Source organism: Gadus chalcogrammus, chromosome 12 (genome assembly GCF_026213295.1).
Source record: "Gadus chalcogrammus isolate NIFS_2021 chromosome 12, NIFS_Gcha_1.0, whole genome shotgun sequence".
Lineage (NCBI taxonomy): Eukaryota > Metazoa > Chordata > Actinopteri > Gadiformes > Gadidae > Gadus > Gadus chalcogrammus.
This window is the reverse complement of record NC_079423.1, coordinates 2,155,609-2,179,558: the sequence shown is the minus strand read 5'-3', so window position 1 is coordinate 2,179,558 and position 23,950 is coordinate 2,155,609. Positions and strand designations below refer to the sequence as shown.

The 23,950-nt window shown below is 44.2% G+C and overlaps 1 protein-coding gene across 1 annotated transcript; it reads left to right on the top strand.

Annotated features, from left to right (window-relative positions):
- Positions 1-12: 12 nt before the first annotated feature.
- On the top strand, positions 13-16,531 carry pgm1 (phosphoglucomutase 1). Its single transcript, XM_056603812.1, has 11 exons — positions 13-358; positions 1,601-1,763; positions 2,596-2,739; positions 3,236-3,361; positions 4,470-4,660; positions 5,495-5,649; positions 6,587-6,702; positions 11,758-11,893; positions 13,572-13,755; positions 14,710-14,844; positions 15,966-16,531. The coding sequence occupies exons 1-11, from the start codon at positions 113-115 to the stop codon at positions 16,053-16,055; spliced, it is 1,686 nt and encodes a 561-aa protein (XP_056459787.1). The 5' UTR covers positions 13-112; the 3' UTR covers positions 16,056-16,531.
- Positions 16,532-23,950: the final 7,419 nt, after the last annotated feature.

Here is a 23,950-nt window from a genome sequence, read left to right as displayed (position 1 = left end):
GTTCATTTAGGGGGCGGGAGTCTGGGCTGTACTTGTGGCAGAGCTGAATGTAGTCGATTGAGTCCACCTAGCTAAACAGCGTATCGCACAGTCACCAGGTTTTTGGGCGAAAATGGTGAAAATAACAGTAGTGAAAACCAAGCCATACACAGACCAGAAGCCTGGCACGAGCGGTTTGAGGAAGAGGGTGACAGTCTTTCAACAGAATGAGCACTATGCGGAAAACTTCATTCAGAGTATCCTTTCTGTCGTGGAGCCGTCTGAGCGCCAGGCAGCCACTCTGGTAGTCGGGGGAGATGGACGCTTTTACATGAAAGAAGCAATTCAGTTGATCGTCCAGATTGCTGCTGCTAACGGGGTCAGTAGTAACAAATTAAACGTGACGTTCAGTCTACAACCTGGGTCGTGTGTGGCTTATAAATGACAAGACCCTGCTTCATTACTACTACCTACTCCCTATTAACGTCCATTTGCAAGCTAATGGCATTAACCTTAGTGCTCAAACAACTTTACGCCAAAGCTTGTTTTGTTGACATGGTCGCCTACTGAAAGATACGGAACCCCGACCCTAGACGGGCTCCGTAGAAAGACTTGCATTGCTACATTTCCCACAGTAAGCTGTCAATGCCACAAGGAAACTGGAACAAAATTGTTTAATGTACAGTGTTGCAATACTGACCCTCAGCTATATGTTGCAATATGGTGTGGCATAAAGCAGCCAGCAAAACAGGGCTTTACATACTGATACTTTGTGTCAACTTGGTTTAAATATTGCAATAGGCGCGAGGTGCATGACAATGTTCCCAGCAAGCCATTCCCTCATACTGGACTGTAGTGCATGTGAACGTGAACGTGTTTAGATGTTACTAGTACTAGTCAGTATCAGTGTCCCTTTGGTCAAACCCCCGCAGTGGCATTTCGGAAAGTGCAAGTAGATCATTGCATGCAAATCAGTACCCTTGGCATTTAACTAGGCGCAAAGCCCACTGGACGTAGTTGCAGATGAATTGGCGTGTTTTAAACATTCGACATTTAATTACAATTGCAATTCACTGTACCGTTGTTATCATGGGAAGTGCCACAGTGTTATTGTTATCAAATCAGCCGTGGTCGACTGCAATTGGCTCCTTCGCCTGTATGATGAAGCCTGGACTGTCAGCTGAATGGGGTCCGTAACGTACGACGAACGTGCGGACTGTCACGTTGCACCCTTCGTTTATTTCATCAGAAATGGGGTCATGCATACCAACCATGATGCTCACCGATTCACAGATGCCCTTGCCAGATTATTTCGCGAATTAATTCATTATGTGCACAAAAATACATAAAACTAATTTTGGTATCATTAGAATGAGTTACTAAGGACTCCAATTTATTGTCTTTCAAATCACAATTATTTTAAGGTACACTTAAGGGTTAGTTACATAAGGTTAAGCAAGAGTTTCAGTCAGAATTGTATATTATTATTTAATATTAAAAAGAAGCATGACTCAATGTGTTAAGTTACAAACTGTGTGTGTGTGTGTGTGTGTGTGTGTGTGTGTGTGTGTGTGTGTGTGTGCGTTCGTTCGTTCGTTCGTTCGTTCGTTCGTTCGTTCAGATTGGCCACCTGGTGATCGGCCAGGATGGCATCATGTCTACCCCAGCGGTCTCGTGTGTGATCCGCCAGACCAAGGCGGTGGGGGGCATCATCCTCACAGCCAGCCACAACCCTGGGGGGCCCAATGGAGACTTTGGCATCAAATACAACATCGCCAGTGGAGGTCAGTAGCAGTTACACAGTAGCTAATATTGGACCCAGCAGTCCTTCTATTGGATAGCAGAGCTTCTGGGGAAAGGCAGGACAGAGCTTGAGCTGGAAGCAAAAAAACACAGAAAGCGGCCGAGTTACACATTGTTTCCTGTTTTGTTAGAGATTTTCTACCGAACAGAAACGCACAAACCCTTTTGTGTGAGTGAATCAAGCTTTCAGAAGGAATTTTTTAATCTGTATTTCTACGGCAAATTTCTGTTGGCAATTTTACACTAAAATCTTTACAGATGTTTTTTGTAGAGTTTACTAGTGCAGGCGGACATTGGGTTTACGGTGACTAGCCAATTCTGCAGTTAGAAGGCAGATCCCTGCCTCCAGCAATACGATTGGCCCAAACAAATATGAAGTGAAAGAAAGTCGAACCCTGCGGTCACCAAGTTTTGAGCTTGTCTGCTCTAAGATTTTATATTCTTAAACCAAAGTCGGATTTGTGAGACTTCACAGTAGGTACACCCCACATAAAGAAAAGATGAGTGTCCAATTATGTCATAGTTTGAATGGAAAATTTAATTATCAAGCACAATTTGACTAGAAATTTAAATTTCAATATAAATTCCATCTAGGTGGTGCTGTGCCTAAGTACACCAGCGCTTTCACATGGGTGTGTTCATGTATCTATGTATTAAGTGTTCAGCAAATATGCTAGAAACTGAACTACACCCACCCTTTATGTTGTGTGTTTGTTTTAAGTTTAGGTTCATTAACCTCACCATTTGGCCACAGTTGACCAGTCGACAGAGCTTCATGTATATTCCTTCTTGCCCCCCAACCCCCCCTCCAAGGACCCGCCCCAGAGGGCATCACCAACAAGATCTACGAGGTCAGCAAAGGGCTGCAGGAGTACCCTATCTGCCCGGAAATAAAGGTGGACCTGTCTACCATTGGCAAGCAGACCTTCCAGGTGGACTCTTTCAAGCCCTTTACAGGTATCATGCGAGGGGCCAAGAAGACGGTTTCACCCATCAGCATGGTGAATCTCATGTCTTAGCAGTGTCTACTTATGTTGCAGGCAGTGTTGACCACTACGTAACATACACAATAGGTTGTATCTTCATTTTGTTGTGCTACTTAATGAGAGTATTCTGTTATTCACAATTCACCATCAGTGTGCCTTGGCCGCTTCATAGCCCGTCAGACATTATTTTTCAATAGTATAATCACATTGGGATTGGTTCAGTTTATTTCACAGTTACCAGCAATGAATAGATATTCGTTAATTTCCTCTATAACGTTTAGATATCTACTTAATTATCGGAAAGATAAAAATTCTTCTGCAGCGCTTTGAGAATATTTCTTGCACATTGTCAAGGAAACATCTTATCGATAGTTAGAAATAGTGTTATCAATATTATAATTTAGTTAAACATTTCAGTAAAATTATATAGTCTCGTGCTTTAAGTCGTTGTGTTGTCTCTGCCTCAGTTGACATCGTGGACTCTGTGGAGGCATATGGGGAAATGCTGAGGGGCATCTTCGACTTCCCTGCACTGAAGGAGCTTCTGTCGGGAGCCAAGCACATCAACGTGCGGCTGGATGCCATGCACGGAGGTGAGTTGATGGGGAAGGCCCTGCAACCTCAACGTCCTTGGATGTTTCAGAAATAAAAAAAAAAACTCAAATAAAAAAAACTCAAATCAATAAACTGCTCTGCTTGGATCTACAATAGAAAATTGAATATAATTATACTGACGATAAAAATAAGTACTTTGATGGACAAAAAATGTATTCCATGAAAATATTGATACAAATAATGTATATGTAAAGGCTGATACTGTATTTGGTAGAATTAACCCATGATCCATAGTAGCCTGGCACCGCCCACCTACCTACTTCTGCTCAATTTTCATTTCACTTCAGTACTAGGTCTGGGTCTGCTTAATGTAAATGCATTCCATTCCGTGGGTCCATGTAAACCACGATTTATGGCGGTCCAATCAACGAACAGAGGGAGTGGCTGAGAACGATGACGTCTAGGTCGTGCGCCAGTTTCAGTTGTAGTCAGAGGAAGACAGATTAGATTTTTCCAGCTGGCTCCGTTAGTGGTGAAGGAGCCGTCTCATGACATACGTCCCGACCAAACGCTATGCGATTGGTTATGGCAGATCCAGAGTGGCACTGGGCAGATCCAATCATTTTAAAACTTGTACAGACACCTGCCTCCAAGTGAGTGAACGTTTGTCAATTGAGCAGTTCCAGACCTTCTGTACAAATGAAATGAAGTACGATGGTCTGGTAGGACCAGGCTATATCCATAGGGCCCTGATGCTAAAATGCAGGCCCCTTTTTGTTCAGCCTGGAATTTAGAAGAGCAAATACTATGCCTTTTTGTGACCTGCTCAAGAATTTCTGCATTTGTTAGCCATCTAATGGAGAGGAAGTAGCTAGGAAATCCAATGCAGGGCACACTCTGAGGATAATGGAAAAACATACCAAGTTTCAGGTACCCAGGCGCCCTCTACTGTTCCAATTACTGATGCCAAAAATTAGAAGAACCTTAAGTGAATGTTTGTGTAAAAGGCAGAAAGACAGAGGGTGAAGAAAATGGAAGCCACCATTACCAATACGGTTTATAATTTCTTTCATATTTCAAACCTCACCAACTCTTCTACTATTCAGTGTTAATCCCCATTATAATGTTCCTTCACCCTATCTGCAGTTGTGGGCCCCTACGTGAAGAAGATAGTCTGTGAGGAACTGGGCTCCCCAGCCTCATCGGCCGTCTACTGTGTCCCTAAGGAGGACTTTGGGGGCCACCACCCTGACCCCAACCTGACCTACGCGGCCGACCTGGTCCAAGCCATGAAGGGGGGCGAGTACGACTTTGGGGCCGCTTTCGATGGAGACGGTGTAAGTTATCCTGTAACTTGTCGTTTTTGTCAATGTGTCACTCAGTACGTTTACACGCAACGCTTAATCCGCCATAGTTCGATTATGCTCCTCAATTGGACAACTGCAATTGTCTGAGCACATGGCAGTGAGAAAATGTAATTATTGGCCGAAGCATGTCATATCCCGGTACGAAAGGTGGTGCTTTACCCATTTCAACTAGTGGTAATAGAGTCACCGGCTGACCTCTTTACAACCCCAGCAACAACAAACTCTTGTGGCATTCAAGAAAGATGTTTTCAGTAGACAGCTGTAAGTTCCGGTCCATGTCATTTCTCCGACGCTCCATTGTTCCGACCTCTGAGGTGTTAATGTGTCAATGTGTTAATGCCTAATAAAGGGAGACATCTCAAGAAAACTAATGTCCCTTAAAACAGGGAAAGAAGGATGAGGAACAAAAAGAAGTAAAGTTCACATCTTTTCTTCTGGAACACAACTACCAACCCTTGACTCACTGTTATCTTTCTTTCTAAGGATAGTTTTAGCTATTTAACGCATAGAGGTTCTGATTAGGTTATTGGGAAAGAGTTTTCAAATAATGTGGTGCAACTTTCCAATATAATCGGTGTAATAAGAAGTCGTTTATAATGGCTGCCACCAATGAAAAGTCAGTCATAACTTCTCTACTTCTTCGGTTGGCGGAAAGAGGCATATTTTGACCACAAGCTTTTTTTTTATATAATAAAGTAAAAAAATAACACAAATCCCCATGTTCCGAGAGTCCGCCCCCACCCTGAGTGTTGCTCCTTTTATAGTGTTTTGAGTGTGTTTTGTGTGGTCCCATCCCCTTCCTAGGACCGCAACATGGTGCTCGGTAAGCACGGCTTCTTCGTCAACCCCTCGGACTCGGTGGCCGTCATCGCGGCCAACATCACCAGCATCCCCTACTTCCAGAGGACAGGCGTGAAGGGCCTGGCGCGCAGCATGCCCACCAGCGCCGCACTGGACAAGTGAGGCCCCTGCTGGACACATTTCACAGCAGCTAGACCAGGTGTGCCCAACCAGTAGAACGCCGACAGATCCCAAGTCGACCGTGAGGGGTGAAGTAAAAAGAAAGAAAAAAAAAAAGCATTTGCGCGGGACATAAACGCGCGGTAGCGCATGCGCTGTCAACAGTAGTTGAAAGCCGTCAACAGTAGTTACGCACTCCTAAACGTTGACATGGCTGAGGGGAAACGAGCTAAGACCTACAATTTTCACCCTGAGTGGGAGGAAGATTATTGATTATTGTTGCGAAGGTGCCGTGCGCAGACGGAATGAAACCCCCACTTGGAACCCCACTCCGTAGGTTCATGATACAACCCCCCCCCCGCTTAGAGATAGGTTTGCAATGTTGACACTAGACTGGTAGATCTCAGGAGTTTGGCTACTTGAAAAGTAGATCTTGGGTCAAAAAAGGTTGGGCACCCCTGAGCTAGACTGATTGTCTCGAATGTGGGCCCAAGCATTCTCACTAATCAGACTTTGGATTGATAATCAAAATACTAATTCATTACTAATCTAAAATCTGATGGTCGATGAGCTCAAATCTAGGGTGAACTCATATTTTTTTCGTCCAGTCGTTGCCGGCGGCGTTGAATCTGTAAGCGCCTAAATGGTGAACACAAACTCAGCCAGCACTGTGAAGAATTTAAATGAACACTGTGTAGACTGGCCCCTGTAGAAATACACACTGCCATTTACTTAAGGCCTAGCCGGTTAATAAGTGCCTAAAAGTAACCTAGTGTGTTCCTTAACAATAATTGAAATATGGTACTCTGTAAAAGTAAATATTTTAGGAAATAAATGCAAACAATTAAGCCCCTACTAGTTTGCATTCATTCTCCTCAGATTGTCCAGCTGGGCTTTTGTTTTATTTATTCTAAAGCAGTGTGTTTTTTGTCCCAGCGTGGCCAAAGCACTGAAGATGCAGCTGTACGAGACACCCACCGGCTGGAAGTTCTTTGGGAATCTGATGGATGCGGGCAAGCTGTCACTCTGCGGTGAAGAGAGCTTCGGCACCGGTGAGCAAGCCTGCTTATCTGCGCATTTCCACCGGCGGGTGCCGTCAAGGCTCGATTCCACCGGAGGCGTACGCGCCGCGGGACGGCTGCGCCGCGGTCACCGCTGCTGATCGCTTCCACTCTAATCAATGAGACCATTTCCACCGGGCGCGCCGCGGAACGTTTCAGCAGCGTCCCAGGAGCAGCGGGCTGCGCCGCGGCGCTATCTTTCCGTCCACTTCTATTTTTACCGCGAGCCGCTGCTAAACCGCGTCAATTTCGACAGAGCACGTCGAGCCGGGCAGGAAGTGAAAAGTAAAAGCCATAGAGCATCCGGTCAATTTTCAAAATAAAACACAATACTCAGCGCATGTAACTTCACATCAACATTATTACGTCATGACCGGTGGCACCAGGTCAGCAGTCAATCAATCAAAGGGTCTCAGAGGGTCGGCAACATGAACGACGAAAGACTCATTGTCGAAGTTCAGCAGCATGAAGTCATTTATGTACCAAATCATCCTTTTTATAAGGAAAATGTCAGAAAGGACAAAGCGTGGCATTTAATTGCAATGGTTTTGGGAGTGGAAGGTGAGTACATTAGGTTTAGGATTAACGCGTGATCTCGTGTGAATACGGCTGGCTCGCAAGGCAGCGCTACGCTGCCGTTACGCGCCCGGTAGGAATGGACGCAGGGCAGAGGACGCAGCCGTTCCGCGGCGCGTACGCGTCCGGTGGTATCCCGGTGTTAAGGCTGGTTTATGCTCGGTTACGTAAGCGTAAGCGCAAGCGCAAGAGGCCCTTGCGCGCCCTTGCGCCCCCCTTGCGCGACTTCTCACGTCTTGCGTGCGTCGGGCGATTTTTCTAGACTTGCGTCATTTTTACGTAAGCTTTTACGCGAGCCGCCCAGCCTGCAAGGCTGTGATTGGTTTGCTGGTCTGGTTACTACTTCCTGTCTGGAGTATCACCCGGCAGGCTCATATACAAAAGCATTAACCTGAAGTGAAGTTAACTTTGCTGCCAACACATTATGTCGTTTTAAAATGTAGAGAGATATGCACATTTATACAACCCCAATGATCAACAACTTCATCACCCCTGTTCCTCTGTCTGTTGCCATCATTCACTGTGTATGGGGAGAACACGATCTGGCACATAAACAAACCAACGACTCCCACAGACAAAGACGTCATTCTCGAGGTCGTCTTCAACGAAAAACTTTCCTCCACATATTACTCCACCTACTGTTCTGGCGGTAAATTGCTTGGCAACACGCGTAACACGCGCAACCTAAAAGGGAGCATGAATTGCTTTGAGTAAATTTTGCGCAACAACGTAACACCAACGCTGAAGCATGCAGCCGCCTTTAGGCCGAGTACGTTAAGGTCCGTAGTGTATATGCGGTAAGGCGCAGCACAGTTATGGCTCGCGTTTCCACCGCCGACTGTTCCCTTATGGTAGGGTGGAGTTTAAGCCGGATGGCGATAGCCACGGCAGCTACGCAAGCATCGTGACCTCATAGCAGGCCGACTGTGTCTCAATTCAGGGGACGCATCCTTTCGAAGGCTGCATTCAAATGCCGATTGCGTCACTGCGACGCGTTAAGGCTGTCCCATTTCTAAAGGCGGCTGCATGCTTCAGCGTTGGTGTTACGTTGTTGCGCAAAATTTACTCAAAGCAATTCATGCTCCCTTTTAGGTTGCGCGTGTTGCCAAGCAATTTACCGCCAGAACAGTAGGTGGAGTAATATGTGGAGGAAAGTTTTTCGTTGAAGACGACCTCGAGAATGACGTCTTTGTCTGTGGGAGTCGTTGGTTTGTTTATGTGCCAGATCGTGTTCTCCCCATACACAGTGAATGATGGCAACAGACAGAGGAACAGGGGTGATGAAGTTGTTGATCATTGGGGTTGTATAAATGTGCATATCTCTCTACATTTTAAAACGACATAATGTGTTGGCAGCAAAGTTAACTTCACTTCAGGTTAATGCTTTTGTATATGAGCCTGCCGGGTGATACTCCAGACAGGAAGTAGTAACCAGACCAGCAAACCAATCACAGCCTTGCAGGCTGGGCGACTCGCGTAAAAGCTTACGTAAAAAATGACGCAAGTCTAGAAAAATCGCCCGACGCACGCAAGACGTGAGAAGTCGCGCAAGGGGGGCGCAAGGGCTCGCAAGGGCCTCTTGCGCTTGCGCTTACGCTTACGTAACCGAGCATAAACCAGCCTTAAGTCTCCTTCAAATGCGGCCGACAAATGCAGCCTTCTTTTCCCGGATTTAAAGGATTCGTAGACCTTCACGGTCTACGAAGGCCACACCTTCATAGACCGCGTCCTACGAAGGATGCGTCCCCTGTATTGAGACACAGTCTAAAAAGTGTAGCCTGCTAATAAATCGAATGAAAAAGAAGAACGTGACCCAAAAAAATTAGCAACAATGTAGGACGTACAGGAAGGACGGCAAACTTTTGTGCAACATTTTCTTCAATAAACAACGTTTTCGTCGTTGTCCAGAAATACCTTGCGGGTACTGTTTATTTATTATTATCCCCCTGTCGCACGGAAGAGACGATTCTGTCGACCAATCAACGGACGGCGTGTTTACGGCTAAAGGTACGAACACACCAAACGCGTACCCCCGTACGACGCGTATAAAATCGGCAATATTTCCATAGGAAACCATTGGTTTACGCGCGTATGAGCTGCGTAGATGCGTTACATGCGCTAAAGCAACATTTTAGCAGCGTATGAGCTGCGTATATATACGCACCTAACGCGCCTACGCGCAGAGTTCAAAAAATTTAACTTTTTACGCTCCTACACATGACGATTAGCCGCGTTGCCCAATCAGCGTTGAGCTTGAGCCGACGTCACTGGCAGAGAGTAGTGAGCTTGGACAGAAGCATACGGCCGACATCTTTCTTTATTCTGTGTGGAAATAGTAACATAGTTACGCCATTAAATGCGTTTATGGAAACATTTTTAGCGAGAAATGTGCATTTTACTTTCATAATGTTCGCTCGGTGAATGTGAAGGATGTTTGGTTTGATAGTTATGACGAAGAGGGAACGCTCCGTTCACTTGCATGGACAGAGTCTCTGGTTGCTAAGCAACCTCAACGTCTTGGCGGACTATTTCTCTGCTGATCAACACTACGAATGCTGGAAACACACCAGACACACCATGTGAAGTTATTTAACCCGATTATTGTTATTTATATCCAAGATTATTTAATCTAACCCGATCTAAACTCTATCACCCAAACATGGCGGCGTTTGGGTTTCCTACCTCGGACTCCAGCGCAGCCACGGCCGACAACTTTCTTTATTCTGGGTGGAAATAGTAACATAGTTACGCCATTAAATGCGTTTATGGAAACATTTTTAGCGAGAAATGTGCATTTTACTTTCGCAATGTTCGCTCGGTGAATGTGAAGGATGTTTGGTTTGATAGTTATGATGAAGAGGGAACGCTCCGTTCACTTGCATGGACATGGACTCATCTAGGCGCGTAGGAGCGTAGGCGCGTAGCTGCGTAGGACCATTTTTGACACAAAATGGTCAAGCAACATTTTAGCTGCGTTACGTGCGTAAAATCTTTGGTTTGTTCCTGAATCCTCGAACACCAGACTTCCGGGTCGAAAGTTGAAGATCCCCCAGCTTTCTTGCGGCATTTCTCGAAGGCACGCCCCCCTTTTATCTTCATCTTTCGAAAATCTGAGAGTAGACCAGGAGCAGTGATGACGCTCTCAACAAAATGGCTGCGCCCGTGAAGAGATTATCTTTTTTGCATTTGTACCACGTAGGTCATTCTATTGTCGATTTTAAACACTTACACACTTAACATTGCATTGCTACTTTATTCCGGTAACCAATTTATGCATTGCATGGTCTTGCAATACAATGTAAAGTTGTGTTTGCTAGAGAGGCTAATGTAGCTAAACATAAACAACGACTAGCCAATTTCATGCCACAATCACAAAGACGAACAGGAACTCTATGAATGCTCCGAGACGTCAGACGTGCAACTCGGAAGGCTGGCGTCCGAGGATTCAGGAACACACCGTAAGTCCGGCCCCCGCCCACTTTGGCGGTGGAAACCAATAATGTCTGGCTGCAGCCTGAAGGACATAGACATCCACATCCAACTGCTACGTCACAATAGTCATCGTTTTTATGCCAGAGATGATGTGAATAACTTATGTCCCTTTTAAACATCGATATAGTGGGACATTTTTCAGGTGACTATTTTCACTGTACATTGCTAAACGCTACATTCTAACAAGGTTCACAGGCTAGCGCAACAGGCTAATTGTTAGCGCAACAGGGTTAGGGTTAGCTGGGATAGGGATAGGGTAGTAGTGGTTTGGGTTAGGGATTGGGAAAGAAGAGATTGAACCTTTCCATGCACGGGGATTTAAACCACACTTCGCCACTGGATAGGAGTGAGTGATGTAGCAGTTGGATGTGGATGTCCTACAGGCTGCAGCCAGACCCTACTCGTGGAAACGCTAACCGTTCCGCACCTATTCATACCTAACCAAACTGCACCCGCTGGTGGAAACGCGCCATACACGATGTTCTAGCTAGCATTACCATTAAACACACCTACATGTTGATGGGTCACACTCACCCAGCTGGAACTTTGGTGAGCAGAGCCTTCTCTTAGCCTTGTCATTTTCTCACGTTTTTTTTGTGGATGTTTTGTTTGTTTCCGTTTGTGATTTTCCACTCTTTTTCTGATTCTTGCCATGTACCTCCACACTTACTCTCATTCTCTTCGCCCCTTGGTTAGACTACATGACGCAAATAATAGTTTTTAGTGCTTTAATTGGAACACAGCATCACTAAGATGCTCTGTAGTTGATGATACATCATACATCGTCATAAATCATTCAATCAGATTTGAGTTATGAATATACTAAAATATTTTTTTCTTTTATTGAATCAAAGATAGTTTTTATAGTGGAACTCCTGTTTAATCAATTGACAATGATAATAATGTTTATAATTAATAGTCCTATTTTCACATGAATCTAAGCCTCTCTGTTGTCTTCTCTTTGCTATGTTGAACCAGGTTCTGACCATATCCGTGAGAAAGATGGCCTCTGGGCCGTGCTGGCCTGGCTGTCCATCCTGGCCGTTCGCAAGCAGAGTGTGGAGGAGATCATGAAGGAGCACTGGCACAAGTTTGGCAGGAACTTCTTCACCAGGTCAGCACATATCCTTTTGGTGACAGTGACTGTCGTGGAAATATCAGAAAGTGAGTGATGGCGGTTAGAGCAAAGCGCAACGAAGTATGGAAATACTTTACAGAAATAGGAGATCATAAAGGGAAATGTAAAATATGCCAAGCGAAATTGTGCTACCAGAGTACTACAAGTACTATGCGGCAACATAGGCAACATCCTGAAACACAACGGTGAGTTCGGGAAAGCAGGCCCGCAGCAACCAAGTGTGTAGGCTATTTTCACTGCCGCAAAACGCAGCTGTAATCCCGGCCGTAGAGAGAAGATCACAACGCTGAGTATTTTTTTAGTTCATTTGCTGCCGTTTTATTTACAGCTTTAAATTACTTGTAATGGTTAGGCTACTTGTTTCGGTGTTTTTCTAAAACCGTTACAGGCCTTTGTTCGACGTGATTTAAATTGTGAGACGCATATTTACTTTTGTAAGGAAAATGTGTTTTGAACGTTTGCAAAAATAAATAAGGAATACTCTGATAACTGACTGTTTTGATTGAGAATACGCATTACATGTTTAGCCCTATTCCTGCTGCAGATGCATTGCATTCTAAATAATGCAAATAGATTAGATTAAAAGAGTACTCGATTGATCCTCGAGGAATTCATTCGATCACTCGAGTTTGGAATTTACTACTCGTGCCCATCCCTAATAGTTACTAGTCAATCTAAAAGGAACTGTTTACATTCTCCTTGGATCATAAGATACCTACCTTCCTCTTTCTAATGATATGTTAAGATAGTTCACATTTGCATCCCCACTGTAGCCACGAAGTCTGATACTCAGGCCAAACCAATCGATTGACTCCATTGTTGTGTATATTCCTTTAACTGTGTTGCAGCCTTGCTTGCAGGCTTGCAGACATGTCCACTTCCTCCATAGTGTCTTGCAGTTTAACTTGGTCCCTCCCGCCAATCCTAAACTCTCCACGATGGTCACTCCCACTCACCTTTGTTACCTATGTTTTCACTACCCACAATGCAAACGTTTTCAAAAAGAATCTTGTTCACCCATTGTCTCACTGAATGTATCCTTGGTCATTTTGCAGCCTGTACTTTCCCATGATCCTGCTCTAATATTAAATCCAATATTTTGCTGGCCGACGGCCCAGACCCTACAGCTTTAGATTTGGGTCTGGATTTCCAGGCTAAGCCTCCCTCAATTTACATCATAAAAATGAAACAATGATGATAACAAATGTTACAATGTCTCAATCTAAAGAAATTAACATTTATTGAACTGTCTGTAAATCATGCCGAAGAAAGTAAAAAGAAAAAATAATAATAATCGTTCATACCGAAAATAACCCGGCCGATACACGTAAAAACGCAAATATCGGCCATACATGGTCGATCACTAATTAAAAGTGATATGGCACCACCCTGTGAGGAATCTTATAACTGCAGATTCCAAAATAAACACTCCCCATATGGGACTATTCATGTACTTTACATTGTATAAGTTAAGTGTGTTCAGATTAATTTTTCGGCATTCATTTTGGTTAAAATAAGATGGAAAATAAATAATGACACAAAAAAAATAGATAATTATTTTTGGAATATCGAGCAATACCTAAATGCTGTAAGATTTAAATGAATTCTCCTTCTGCGTGGCTGTTATCCCCGGTTTAACCTCTTCTCTCTACAGGTATGATTATGAGGAGGTGGACTCTGACGCAGCCAACAAGATGATCACAGAGCTGGAAGCGGCCATGTTGGCTCCCTCTTTCGTGGGGAAGAAGTTCTCGTCTGGCGACAAGACATACGAAGTGGCCGTCTCCGATAACTTCGCCTACACCGACCCTGTGGACGGGAGCGTGTCTAAAAACCAGGTGAGCTTTCAGATAAAGTCTGTGAGTGGGATTGTTTTGCTGTCTCTGTTGTGGAAAGTACAACACTTAAACTAACGCCCCCAACGCAACACTTCAACGCTTCAACGCGTGTACCGCGCCTAGACCAATGGTTCCCTCAACGCTTAAGGGAAGAGATCAGTAAACCACCGAATGAAGTTTACAACTTTTATTAGAACTTAAACAGTAATACAAAAGCCGAGCTGGTCTGAAGAACCTTTCCAGTTTCGGCACACAGTTTTTATTCCCTCGCTTCTCTGATTCCTCCCAAGAGCTCAAAGGCAAGGTTGTTATCAAACAATGCCCATACAGACTTCACCATCAACCGACTTCCATCCTTATCATTATTCCATTTATTTTTGCAATGTATCATCGCCTAACTTCTCAATGTCTTCATCTGAACATTCTCTATCTTTTTTATCAGACACGGTCATGCATGTGCCATTCACATATCTTCCTATTAAAGGCCTGTAAAGGTAAAGGCTGTCAAGTAAAAATGTAAAGGCTCTTCACGCCAGGGGCGTAATATGTCCCTGAACAAACCGTATAGATGATTTGTCCCTCTGAATCTCTCCTGATGCTACTGCCTTGTGCCACCTTGGTCCCCAGGCTTGAATATTAGTACATACTGCAGGCATGAACATCGGATGACCATTCTAAGAAACAAGAGTCTCTTCAGAAGAATCTCAGTGTTTTTCCGACCTTATGTCATTCACATTGCATACAGGGCAAGATGATTATAATAAAGGGTATAGTAAAATGAATCTCCACATGAGAGCAAGTTGTGTTTATTAATTATCAAAATAGTTAATGGTAGAAGCTGGCTTTTGTAAACTTAAATTAAAAGAAAAAGGTGTAAATGAAGAGGGTTATCCAAGTTTGGCATAGAAAATTGTCATAAATGTTGGCATGGATTTTTCTCTCTCTATTTCTCAGGGCCTGAGGATAATCTTCTCTGATGGCTCCAGACTCATCTTCCGTCTCAGCGGTACAGGCAGTGCAGGGGCGACCATCAGGCTCTACATAGACAGCTATGAGAAGGACCCCCAGAAGATCTACCAGGACCCACAGGTCAACACACACCCTGTTCTCCTTGTTGAAAGTTGATTGTAGACAGATTACACTTTTATCTCAATAGATCAAGAAATATCTCTTGTTTTAAGATTATTTCCAGGTTTTATTCCCCCAAAATAAATTGGAAAGGCTGGCTTTTTCTGTTGCAACAATGTTAGCACCACATAGTGGTGCCAACAATTGTGATGCGAGGCTAATAACAACGTATTCCTACACTCAACTATACTAGAAAAGGGAAATGGTAATGTTACATTTGAGCCACCAGGATGCATCCTAGCTCAAAATGATTCTCTTGTTTGCTTCAATTTTAATCGACCGTAGGTTAGAGTTTGTAATAAGTGCAACGATTAATAGGCCCCCAGCAGTGTGTGTGGGAGTCGGCCCTGACGGTTCCCCCTTTGCTCCAGTACCGGGCCAAATTTATGTTCTGCTCTGATCTTAACTCAAGGCTCCGGGCCCTGTTGTGGGCTTCAGGGGGCCACAGGGCCAGACGGTGGAGCCCTTTTGACTCCCAATGGTGGATATAAAACCTTGCATTTGGAAGTTAGGGTTCAGGACTTGAGTTATAGTTTGTTATTTGAGAGAGAAGAAAGGGGGGGAGAGAGCTTTGTGAGAAAAAGCAAGTTGGAAGAGAGGGAGAGAAGGAGACAGAAGTAATGGAGGGAGGAAGCAAGAGAAAGTGGTAAAGGAGGGAGGGAGGGAGGGAGGGAGGGAAGCAAGCAGAGAAAGTGGTAAAGGAGGGGTAGTGGGAAGATTTGTGGGAGACATTAAGATTAAGAGCCCCATCTTGACACTTAAACTGATACAGACGGGAAAGCTATGGAGAACACCGGGAATTACAATGACTAAGGCTTTTTAATGCTCCGTTTGCTTTGGTTCTCTTTCATTCTTTCCATGACTTAAAATAAACTCTTTAGTGTCTACATTTCTTAAATCAAATGGTTCCTACTGTGGCCCAGAAATAGCAGGTATTTAAGATACTCTTTGGATCTAAAGAGATCTTTTAAATATATAATAAAAAGGTATTGCGGAAGAAAATAATGTCAATATTCACATCAATGCATTTTTCCCTCCCACCCCTATCCTTAACCTCATGTTTCCGTGCCTCTGGCTTGCAGGTGATGCTGGCACCGCTGGTGGACATCGCTCTGAAGGTGTCCCAGCTCCAGGAGAAGACTGGGCGCACTAAACCCACAGTCATCACATGATCCCCCCCTCACCCCTAACACATCAAACACCCTGACGCGGCAATCCTCCCAAACACACATACGCATATCGGGACACCACTGAACCTTTCCCTGGCTGCGGGTGTCCTTCGTACCTAACCTATCTTTTACCCAATCACCAAGCAGAAGCGGAACCAGAACTCCATCATTGATGATTCCTGGTCTCCGACTCAGACTCAGATCAAAGTCAGTCACATGTCTCAAAGACCTAATTAGTACGCAGTCCATCTTTGATTGTCCACATCTCTATTCTCTGCTTCTAAGTGGTGAAATTGTGAACTCTGTAACCAAGGGCAACTTGTGACCCTACCCCTGTGACCCTACCTAGTGCCTTTCCTTCACAAGCCTACGAAATATCAACTAAAACACATCATGACATTAACCATCGGTTAACAAAAGTATATCAGAAATTAAAAGATTACCTCTCTGAAAACTGTTTTTGTATAATGTTTTCATTGAAATGGATTCTGGGTGTTATCCGTAATTTTCGTTTACGCGTACATGCGTGTGTGCGTTTGCGGTTTGAACGATAAAAAAAGTGTTATTAATGTTGAATGAATCAGACAATAGACTGGATGGGGGTCTGGCCCACACCTCGGCTCTCATGCTCTTTTGCACGGCACGCTATGAACGCACGTTTCCTCCCTGAGATCCAAAAACACGCTTCCTATTAGTTGAGCACAGCCGAGTCATGGCATTTTGCTTCTAGTCCTGGGCCACAAAGCTTCCTTTATCATCAGACACTTTTAGCCACACAAGCTCACTGGCTGTGGCTATCATATTTCTCTGAGCTGAGATCCCACTTTTCTTTTGCCGTCCATTCAGAAGGCGTGGTGACCATACTGACCCAGTAATCTGGTGCCAAGGGGTTCTCCGCAATGCCAATCCCAGGAGGCCACGGCCACAACTGCCGGGCCGCCCGCTGCAGCCAAGCGATACTTCACTCTGGAGAAACCGCGCTCACGTGTGGCGCTCAGCCGCCCTGGGTCGGACGAGAAGTTGTCACTTCCTGTCAGACATGGCATGATGGTCCAAAAATAAACCCTCAAAACCATTGAGTCAGCATTGAAGAATAGCTCTCTCCACGACTCCGGAAACCAATGGCAGTCTTGAAGGCCGCGCCTGAGGAAAGTGCGGAGAGCTGGAAGTCTGAGGACCTGTGGGTGGGTGGGTGGGTGGGTGGGCGGGCGGGCGGCTGGGTGGGTGGGCGATCAGCCATAATTGTCTGGCTGGCGATTACTCTCATCGTTACTCCCAGCAGAGAGTGGAAACAAGCGTGCTCGGGATAAAACATAAATGATAGCAGTTCCTCTCACATGTGAGCTTTTCCCAGAGATGAACACAGAGATCCTGTCCCGGCCAAAAAATCCTCCCAAATATCCCGGCGCTGGGTTCTTCCAAGCGAAGGTCTCGCTCCTGAAGGGAGAGCCAGGGCTCATGGCCAAGAGGAGAGACCGATGACCTGTTGGGAAAGAATGTCTGCGTAATGAGACCGTCAACATAATGCTGATAAATTATTGGCCTTATCACAGTAAGGTAAGTCCTGCAAGGCCACCACTAGCCAAGTCTGCAGGAGCTGGACCAGACCCAGGGCTGTGAGATCTGGTATTTTTTTTGTAAATGTAGTTTTTGACAAGAGCCCTTGGGAATTTTATGTATATATTTTTGTATATTGAAATGAGTGATAAATAGGCCTGGTTGTAAATTTTAATCATTGTTATTACTATCATCACTTTTTGTAAGAATGATCTCTCACACACAGTGTTTTTTTACTTCCATGAGAAGCAAAAGAACATTGCTTCAAACGGCACATTATTTTAGGTTTCGGATTGTGCTCGTATATAGTGTCCACCACCTCAAAGTAACGTGTTACCCGTAGACAGCTATCTGTCCAAAACAAACGTCTAGCATGTTAAATAGCAGATTGGCCTATTACTGTCGTTTCTCAGATATGTAGGGAGACTTTTACTGACATTAAAAGGGGAACCACATTTATTACCTGAGGTTACACAAACAACCTATATTTTCTTTATTTTTGCAAATATTCAACTCAAACAAGCTTTTAATGGGCGGTTTATTTGAAGAATATCGGTTGATATTCTGTAAGCAGCTTCCAACAGTCCTTTTTTCTGTGTGCCGTTTAGCAGCGGACCTTAAAGGCCTTCTGTCGTCCATTACTAATACTGGATTTGGCAGGTAGGCTAGGATGTGGAACCGCTTTGAAGATCTCCACTCCACCCACTTCTGGGGTAGTGGTGTGCATTAAAATCTATAGAGGGGTGGTGGTAGGGTTGGCCGTGGAGGGGGTTAAATGAAAAAGAAAACGCATTGGAAACCGTTCCAAGCTTTCAAGGCACCGCGTTGTTCCAGCGCTATGATGCTGACACAGTGCTTGTGAGGGAAGTCTCCCCAGCACCAGTAATGGCTACCAGCTTGTATTTTGATTGGCTGTCGTTACGTCAGGTAATCACAACAAGGCTAACATTAAGCCCGCCTGGTCGCCCGCCGTCAGATGTCCGTACGTTGCTTGGCAGGGAGCTCACTGGTTTTGTTTAGGTTTTGTTGAGCGTCCTGTTCATCTCTACCGCCTATGGGTTGGGAACAATGGAGTAGAACTGTTACGGACAACCCCTGATCCATCACAATATACCAACAAAGTAGCTCTGAGAGCAGGCAATTCTAAAAACATGTGAGTGAAGTCTTTTTAAAAAATGTATTTGGTTGTTTCTGCTCCATTATATTAAATGGTAGCAACATTGGAATTGTTATTATCGGTATGTATAGACAAAAAAAATAATAATAATAATATGATACTACTATTCATACTAGTAAAAGACCACACCATATACATTCGGTTCTGGTTAAAGCTCAGCCTTGCAGCATGTTTTTTCAGCATCTAATGTGCAATTAAGTGGAGAGGATTAGTGGTCAGAGGATTCCTTCATTAGAACCTTATGCTGAAGCTGAGGTTAGGACTGTAGGCAGTACTGTTTTCCCTTGATTTCACTCATTGCAATTATATAATCCTTGTAGTCGCTGTTAACCCTGTCCATTTGTTCTGTTCTGGCAGCGCCATGGTATGGCCGATGAGCCTATGGGTTTATTAGATATCCCTTTTTTCTTTTTCAAGCATGAACTTTAAACTTTTCATAAACCGGGTCATTGAGTTTTCTCCCTGAATGCAAGTTGTGCCGGAACTCAAATCCAGCCCCGAAAAGTCCCAATAAGTGTTCTAGCATGCACAACCGAAAATCAATCTCATCTTTCTTGTAATTCAACTTTAAAACATGTTTGTAAAGTTAAAGGTTGGGTATGGAATTCGCTTTTTTGGCCATTTTTGCAAAATTACTTGAAATCGTTATCATAACCCACTTACAGCCACTGAGTTCGAAGTACTGACATGAAAATTAAACAAGTCAATCATCTGTGGAACGGGCAGGGCTCGAAAAACTCCAGCCAATGATTTCCAGAGCCACCGAGTTGCATTGGACAGTAAGTACGTCAATCAAACGGTCGTACTGCACTCCCCCTCCCCCGCGCCCCGCGCGCGACCCCTTTGTGCAGTACTCGTGACCCAGAGCTCGTGACCCAGAGCAAGCTCCTGTTTGTTCTTATCCTGTGGTAGCTACTGGAACTAGTTAATCCACATTTGGACCTAGCAGTCGAAGACCATTTCCATGGTAGACAAGACGCCACCATCCCCACCACCACCACCAGCAAAGAGAAGGAAAACCCTGCGCTAGCCTGGCTCGCTCTCGCGCATCTGTGTTCGCGCTCGTGCATGATTGCGCGTCCAGGTACTTGGAATGGGTGGAGTCAGAGTCAGCGTTGAAGGAGAGGGACCATTTGAGTTGTGTATTTTCAAAATCTGCTGGCGTTTCGCAAATCCCATACCCAACCTTTATAGAAAGATGCTACCCCTGTACTCTTTGTATTTACTGTCTTGTAGTTTTGTCCTGCTAGTCGGGGAGTAAGATGGAAAAGAAAAGAGCGCGACCGCTCTTCTGATCTGTGTTCTAATCGTGATGAGGTCCGAACATCCAGGATTGAGCCATGGCTGACGAGGCTTTTATTTTGGTAAGATACTGTAGAACAGAACACAGTATAAAATCTAAAGAAACGATGTTCCATCGTTCTGGTGGACTCGGGCACTTTGGTTTAGATGAATTCCCATTACTGCATTGTCCAACTGAATGAGCATCAGTTTCATGGCATTCTTTTAATTAAAACAGAGATGGTTCTCCCTTCTTCAATGGTTTAGCAAGTCGTTGACCAAATACATTCCTTTGGTCAGAGTCGTTACGCTTGTAAAAATGAGCCATCCTGCCCACCCTGGACTATGGTGATATAATCTATGAAATGGCTTCAAAAACAACACTACACAAACTGGACCGTCTTCACCATTCAGCTATCTGCTTCGCCACCAATGCTACTTTTAATACACACCACTGTGAACTTTTCAAACTGGTGGATTGGCCCTCCCTCCAATCCCGCCGACTACGACAATGGCTCCAGTTCATTTATAAAATCATCCTGGGCAAAACCCGTCTTATCGTTCCTCCCTTCTCCATCTCTCCAGAAGCATTTACTGCACAAGATCATCTGAGCTTAGCAAACTCACAAATCCAGGAGTACCTTCGGCCGAAACTCCTTTCATTTTGCAGCAGCTTTTGACTGGAACACCATTCAGGACAATCAAATTTACAGCTTTTACATCACAGTCTGCCTTCAAGCAGAAACGTAACAATATTTTAGTTGCTCCTGTTCTCACTTGCATTCACCCGTCACACACAATATAACATCATAATTTATTTTTTCCACCCTGACACATCCATCTGCTCGCACGCACACGCACATGCACACATGCAGGCACACCACACACACATCCCTTCATTTGTGTATTTGTTATTTTTATCTGTACTCCTGTTGGGGCCTCTTGGACCAGATCAACATTGAAAATAAGAAACTGTTCTTAGTTGTTTTCTATCTGGATAAAATAAAGGTTACAAAATGTCAAGATACACAAACAAGTCAATATGTGGTAATTTCAAGCAAAGCTCAAATGTATCAGTTGTTTATGGGATAATGTGTCATCTGTTTTTCGTATACTCTTGATTAAATCTATTCCGATTTCATCGATTATATGCTGGCCACATGTTTATTTCTGAAAAAAATAATATCGCCATACTAGTATTTTGAGAAGGTTTGGACAAGTGTACGGGTATCTGATATCTAACTACCACATCAGGAGAGAGCTGTCAATCGCATACTAATGTATCTACATTTGGTTAGCAAAGAGGACCAGGACCACCAACCAGGACCACCCAGAAGATATTGGAGCACACTGCCAAACTTTTAAATATCTAATCAAATATGTATAAACATCTCCGTCAGGGTGTTATGTGTGTATACAAAAGAGGCTTCATTTCGAATTGCAGACATGGTCTCGATAATGCATACAATGTACTATCAATATCCTTAATTATTCTGTAATGCAAGGCCATTAAAAGTATATATCTCACATAAATACCAGGGGTGAACTTCTGCCCTTCACACATTCCCATTGAGAGATTTTGAATCCAGATGATTTTTATTTTGTCCTTTGTCTTTATTGTCCTCAAAGAGGAATTTGGTCTCCACAGTTGAAAGATGCATGAGACACCGAACACCTAACAAATCAAGAAGGAACAAGAAATAAATCTGGAATGATCGTGAACAACTTAGAGTATGTTGATACATGTGGGCTACAGCTTTCACCAAGAGTCTTGACATGTTTACACAGATATTTGCCCTAAATTTCGATTGAGGCGAAGCGATTGATGAGGGGGGAGAGTGAGTTGAGAGATGGGGCGGTAAGGGGTCGATGAGGGGGGAGAGCGAGTGCAGAGATCGGGCAGTGAGCGGTCAATAAGGAGGGAGAGTGAGAGGCATGATGGGGGCAGGGAGGGAAGGGGAAGAGACACAAAAGTTGAAGGGAGGTGGAACCATCCCGTGTTAGCGTGACTGATTGAGAAGTGCTAACACATTTGGAGAGAGAGAGAGAGAGAGAACTACTATAAGAAATAACTATAACAAGCAACAAGAAGAAAAAGAGAGTGAGGGATCTCCAGTAAAGAATGAAGACAGGGGACAGTCTGTCATCGCCCTGGTCCCCTCTCCTCTCCTCTCCTCTCCTCTACTTATGGAGATCTCCCGGTCAGCCTCTCCCTCCCCCAGGGGCTCCATATCTGCATCTGTTGATCATCATATCTGCATCTGTTGATGCAGATATGATGATCTGAAAAAGCCACCACTAACTAACCCACCCCAGAAGAGACCCCAACTAAATAACTTACCCAATACACTAATCCGCCACACGTACTAACCCAACACACTAACAAACCAAACACACCTACTTACCCATCATACTAAGAAGCCCAACACTAACTAACCCACCACATTAACCAGCCCACCACACTAACAAACCCAACACACTAACAAACCCAACCCACTAACAAACCCAACACACTAACCAACCCAACACATTAAGCCAACACACTAACTCAGCAATCACAGTTAACTAACCACCCCACTAACTCAACACAACAATAACTTGCCCAACGCACCATCCAACCACGATACTTACAAGAGATGAAAGAGATGAAAAACTGTTATGCTCTTACGTCAGAGATATTTGTAGCACTCAATCGGTGCCACGTGTACACCACCAGCCCCCCCCCCATCCCATGCAGCTTTGAGAGCCTTCATGCTACAGAATGAAAACACCCCACATATGGCTGAGGTCAGTTTCATTCTCCTGCTTAAATAGCTATTTAAAATGAGATGATTGAGAGGAAAAGAAGAAGGACATGTGCTGTATATCATGCCACACGTTCCATTGAATCGTAATCAGTCAGGAATGATTTCATTTGATTTGACAGCAATTAGGAGCTGCTCAGTTTCCATCGGCTCTCGGTGTGATGTGACTCTCATTTGGCAGACAGGATCTCTTTGTTGTCAAATGTGCTGCATTGCTCGGATACACACAAACACACACACACACACACACACACACACACACACACACACACACACACACACACGTGTGTGTGTGTGTGGGGGGGATATCATATATCATATTAACCAGGTTCAACCAGAGCTTTGCCTATTGACAGTTCCTTAAACTCTCTCTTGACTAAAAAACCTTCTAGCAGACATCAGCCAAACTTTCTTACCTTCTGAGAAACTATGAACGCCCCATCATCATCATCATTAGTGAAAACATTGCACTCTCTCTATTTACCTTTCAATTTTGTGACTAGACCACATTCCTGGTTCTGATCAGGTGTAAGCGGCGATCAATAACCAGCTACCAAACTGCTCAGCCTTCATCAATGTTAAGATGAGAAACAACAGAGGAGGGAATGCATTGGCTTACAGTAAGGAAGACTTGAAGTCAGCCATACAAAGTGGAGTAAGTTGAGTAGAGTCTTTATTGATCCCTGTGGGTAGGGAATTTTCTGCCTGCTTTCAACACATCTGTAGGAGAAGTTGGCAGCCATTTTGCCAAGCCTGTGGACACTCAAGATGTATAGCCAGTACTTTTCCTTAATGGCAAAGAATTAATAAACTAGTATGCATAAGAATGAGTAAACTAGTATGCACAAGAATGAATAAACTAGTATGCATAATAAAACCTAAATGAATATGCATAAGAAAGAATAAACGTATGTAAGCTATAAACTAATAATGCCTATTAATATTATTAAACAAATATGTAACTCTTATAGTGCATTGATAATCAGTGAGTGAAATTCCACAGGCGTGCAAGTTGTGTGTGTGTGTGTGTGTGTGTGTGTGGGTGCGTGTGTGTGTGTGTGTTTGTGGGCATATGTCTT